The sequence below is a fragment of the Cibotium barometz genome, chromosome 14 (genome assembly GCF_041138505.1).
Source record: "Cibotium barometz isolate CiBa-2024 chromosome 14, ASM4113850v1, whole genome shotgun sequence".
Taxonomy (NCBI): domain Eukaryota; kingdom Viridiplantae; phylum Streptophyta; class Polypodiopsida; order Cyatheales; family Cibotiaceae; genus Cibotium; species Cibotium barometz.
The window spans coordinates 19,957,687-19,963,072 of NC_141059.1; the positions used below are offsets into that span (position 1 = coordinate 19,957,687).

General features: G+C 40.0%; 1 protein-coding gene across 1 annotated transcript; it reads right to left on the reverse strand.

Moving 5' to 3' along the window:
- Nucleotides 1-1,915: 1,915 nt before the first annotated feature.
- On the reverse strand, nt 1,916-2,380 carry LOC147631767 (uncharacterized). The gene has a single exon (XM_086807955.1). The coding sequence runs from the start codon at nt 2,378-2,380 to the stop codon at nt 1,916-1,918; it is 465 nt and encodes a 154-aa protein (XP_086664081.1).
- Nucleotides 2,381-5,386: the final 3,006 nt, after the last annotated feature.

The window sequence follows — 5,386 nt, forward strand, 5'->3', positions numbered from 1 at the left end:
TTTTATAGCACAAAAGCTGCGCGTCCAGGCGCGTTACAGTCTTGCACGAACTGGTAAATCTTTATACTCCCCAAAAAGAAAAATAAAAAAAAGAATGTTCTCCAAACTACTTGTTTCGGACACCACATGTATTAAATCTTAAAATTACATGGGTTCATAACATTTTCAAAATATATGCTAGCTCTTTTGTATCTAAAAATATTTTTGTGTTATTTAAAGAAATTATTAAAAATAATTACATAAACATTTTAGCTAGCATCCGGATCGACATTTATAAACTACTCTTCTTTTAAAAATGCATTGAATGTTTGTTTTTGTTAGATTTTCAATTAAGATATTGAGAACAACTTTTATATATATATATATAGCATATATTAGAGTATTCAAGATTTTTCAACAACATCTATATTATCGATTATTTTAGAAAAAAAATAACTTTAAATTTTTATATAGTTCAAGAAAAATCACTACTTTTGTTATATATTTCAAGTGCCCATCTCTAAATTGTGCTTTGAAATTCGTGTTAGTGGCGCATGCTAGGGAGAAATGAAAAGAACGACAAATATTAAAGCCTGAGGTCTAACATTTTATAGACACATTGTAATGTATCCTATAAAGTGTAAAACTCCTTGCTTTTGTGAGCAAGTAAAGCTTCTCCAACTTGTTGATCACTAAACGCAATGAAGGATTTGATCTCATCAAAAAACCCAAAGTACTTAGATAAGTTGTAGACTATCATTTTTAAAATGAGTGTCGCAGATCATGGGACATCTTAGATACACTTAAGTTACCATTTCAAGTGTCCATCTCTAAACTATGCTTTGAAAATCGTGTTAGTGGCACATGCCATAAATATTCTCTCAACCTTCCCTCTTCATCCTGATTTAAACGACGTGAAGGCTTTTGGAGAGGGACATAGTAGAAAAGTTTCTCTTTCATGCTTTGGAGAGAGACAACATGAAGAAAAGGGTGGAATTTGGAGAGGGACATAGGAGAAAAGTCCCTCTTTCATGCTTTGATTCATGGAGTTTTTATGTCCCAAAGGTGGACTGCGGGAATGATGCATGAAGAAATTGTATGCATTGATAATGAATACAACTATTTTCATGTTTAATGGTGTGTATTTCATCTTCTATTCTTTGAAGTGAATACTTTTCAACACTAGTTTATGGCTCTCTGTATTTTCTACTTTAATGATGTCTTTGCAAATATAAAAAATTTCCACTCTTAAAGTTAAAGCTTAATTGAATTTTTATATACTATGCAGATGTAGTGACGGAGAAAGAGAGAAAGAAAGATCCACTCATAATGGAGTACCACATGCACTCAAGGGAGTACCACCATAGCCATGGAAAGCTTGAAGCTCCCAAGAAAGTATGATTTTATTAGTAAAAATGATTAGCTGACCCTAATTACGATTAGTTCACTTATATACTTACCGGTCATGTCCATGCCCATGTGCTTCCCTATGCTCAAGGCTCTAGCCCATGCCCAAGGGCCCATGGCCAACATTATTAACACTTTTGGCCAAGCCCCCTTCATTTTACAAACCATCCCCACCCAAAGGTTTCATCCTCGAAACCATGTATGGAACAATGTATGGGCTGTTGGAAATCTTCTTGTCTTTGGACCTCATGAGTGTGGAACTTACATTCGTTTGCAATTCCAAGAGGTATCTCACACAAGAGAACTCCACATAGAGCTGTCCACTTATTTTATGTACATATGGACTTCTCTCTATGATGTCCATAAGCCCACGGAGTCTTGTTGAGCTTTGATTGATTAGTGGTGAAGGACACTATTGGCCATGGCTGTCCATACAGTAAATTTACAGCAATGACATCCCTCATGCCATCATTCCAATCCATGCATATGGCTGTCCAAAAATACCATACAACTATACCCACTTTATCCACTATGATCCATCGCTTGTAGGAGCTCCAGATGGTCCTTCGTGAAACCCTCCAAACTGCCAAGAAGCCTCTTCATTAGGCAAGCCTCTCCACTTCACAAGGTACTCAACAATAGATCTATTACCACGAAGGTGTCTTTCCCTCATTCCAATCACCTTCTCCGCCACATATTGAATCATTCCCTCTTCGTCCATAGGTGGTGGCTCATCAACCACTTCGAATTGAAGTCCCACGTACTTCTCCTTGTGGGTAGAGGGTAACATCAATTGGTAGGCAACCTCACCTATTCTTCTCAACACCTTGTAAGGTCCATAAAAGCGATGAGTAAGCTTTGTATTGGTGTCTCCCTTCAATGAAGCATACCGTGATTTAGGGATTCTCAAGAATACATAATCCCCTTCTTTGAACACCACATCCTTCCTTGACTCATCGGCATATTGCTTCATTTGATTTTGTGCCTTAGCCATGTTATCCTTGCACCTTTGCAATATTGCACACATCTTCTTAATCTCCTCTTTGGCTCTTCTCCTCATTGAATTCAATAGAAGGTATATGCACCTTATACCCATACATGGCTTCAAATGGAGACATACCAATACTCATAATACTCATGTGATTAAGTGTTGTTGTGGCAAAATTCAGCTAAGTGCAGCCATCTATCCCATGAAGCTTGAGTGTCATAACAATATTGTCTCAAATAGATTTCAAGCCACTTGTTCATCCTCTCGGTTTGACCATCTGCTGGTGATAGGTCGTACTTGGGGTGAGTGTAGTCCCCATGGACTCAAAGACACTCTTCCAAAAATGGCTCATGAACTTGGCATCCCTATTGCTTACCACTTGCTTAGGCATCGCATGTAACCTAAACAGATGCTCCATAAATTGTTGAGCCACCATATAAGTTGTATATTGCACCTTTGAGGGTATGAAATGAGCCGCTTTTGTCCATCTATCCACTACCACATAGATGCTATTCCACCCTTACTTAGTAGTGGGAGCCCGGAAATGAAATACATGGCTATGTGTGTCCACTTCCCTTCCGGAATAGGTAATGGTTGCAAAAATCCTCCCAGCAATTGGTTGGGATCCTTGTTTTGTTGACAAGATAAACACTTTTGCACATAGTCATGCACATCCTTCCAAATCCCCTTGCAAAAGAAACTTTTCCATATCTTATCATAGGTCTTGAACACTCCCAAATGAGCCGCCATGGGTGAAGAGTGCATCTCTTGTAGAATTTTGAGCTTGAAGGATGAGTGAGGGACCAAATAGACCTTTCCCTTGTACCAAAGCAACCCATTGTGCACTGACAGTCTTATACTTCTATTCAATGATGAAGGGTGTTTATTTTTATTTGCAGAGACGCATTGCCATGAATTTCGCTCACAAGACTGTAGTTCAAGACCTTGTGAGAGAAACTAGAGTACATGGGCACTTTTCCACACCAAGAAGAGGAATAGGTTCTCAACTGCACAGTTGGAAAGGCTTGTGTTCTGTCATTTACAACTTGCGATTGACATAGTAGAAAGGAAACCCCATCGAGCCTTGCCAAGTCAATCCTGACAAGATTGATATCACAAAGTGCAAGGAGATCCCCAACAAGAGGAGAGAAATATCTATTCCATGTTGTATGAGGAGATTACAGCTACATCTCATGGAACACGATCCCAGGCACTTGCTAGTACCAATGTGACACTAGTAGATCATGAGGATGAGGAATTTGAGGAGGACTCCGCCAGTGGTACTAGTTATGAAAGTGAGGATGAGCGTGATGGCGAGGATGATGGGCAGGAGGATTAGTCTTGAACTCTCATGAGCCTTGAGTCATTTATCTGTGTACTTTTTTGGATTTGGTGGGACATTGATTATTCATAGGAGTCATCATGATTTATGTTTATTAAGATGTTTTTTATCTTTGTGTTAAATGAAGTACCAGACTCTTGGTTGCCCAGTTAGCAGTATCATGTATGGAATGTGGATTCTAGAGAGATGAATATGGGTGTTGTTTTCTAGCATCCATTGAATCACTGTTTACATTGAATAATAATGAATCCAATGTGTTTTCTCATGAGTCATGTTTTTCAAGTATTCTGTTGGTGGCTGAAATAGGCTAAGGCCTAAACACTTATTTCTTGTACTGTTGTACATTCTATATTATATATATATATATATATATATATATATATATATATATATATATATATATATATATAGCATTTTTGTTTGAAACGTTTTTTAATTGTTTCAAAAAATACGAAACTTCTGAAACATTTTTGAAACCCCTTTCAAATCAAGTGTTCTTGAAACTCATGGTAACTATGCCACGGTGCTAGTACCTTTTGAGTGAGGGAAGGAGGTGAGGGTATCAGAGAAGGGCCATTGGGACATCTCGTTATAGATAACAAGACCATGTGCAGCTCCCAACTCTAAGAAATATCTCCCATACACCGCGACCTCCTCACAATCCTGTGATGATCTCTATAGCCCTATGTTAGTGATGTCTAGCTCTTGTAGTCTGATAGAGTTGTCCAAATTAAGTACTGGGACCTACTAGCTTCCCGTCTTGGCGTTGAACTCCCCATGTAGGAGGACTTCCCCCAACTATGAGAACTCCATAATATCCCCATGTGATGGTAAGTATGGTGACTGGACATGCTATGTGGCATAAGGGGAGTGGCGCGGTGCAAAATAACACATAGCAATGTGGACGACTCTATCACCGCTAAGCTATAGCCGTATCCAAAGATATTGTGCATCACCATCCTTCCAAACGATGTAGAGAATTTGTTGGAGATGGGATCTAAAAAGGATAGCTAGCCATCTTGAGCCAGGTACTCCTCCTGATGTGTGGGTATCGTCTCAAAAAGCTCATACCTGACTATGTATGGTAAGGCCCTCTCAGGGCTCTGATGAGTCTCTGTATAGAGAATGACATCCTTGCCTATGAGAATGTCTCTCAAACCTCCTAGATCCACAGGGTGCCATTCCATACTGTTAACCTTGGGTTTTGGTCTCATAGACCCTGTGTCCCTATTTGGGATGGTGCTCAGAATGACCTACCATCTTTGTAGATAGCCCACTTGCCTGCTCTATGGGCTTCATGAACTATCACCATCACCTCACGTTGGTGTGCCACCTGTGCTAGGGTAAGATTGTCTCCCATGTACACTTGTGTGCCCTTGAGGGCAGCTTGTCTTTCTAAGAAAGCCTTTCTACTAAGGCCATCAGGGAATCTGATGATGAGGGGCCGCTCTCATGTCATATCTTTACCATGTATCTACAAAGTGGTGGGGGGTACCCTCCACCCCTATCATTTGGCAAAGCGTCATGGCATCATCCGCCTTGGGGGAAGGCCCCATCGGTAGCTCCCCCACTTGCACATGGAGGGCCCTATCCTTCCTCTGTTTCTCCTCCTCGAGAGTCTCATGTATGATGCTCTATGGGAGTTTGTGCTTCTTCACCACCTCCACCCA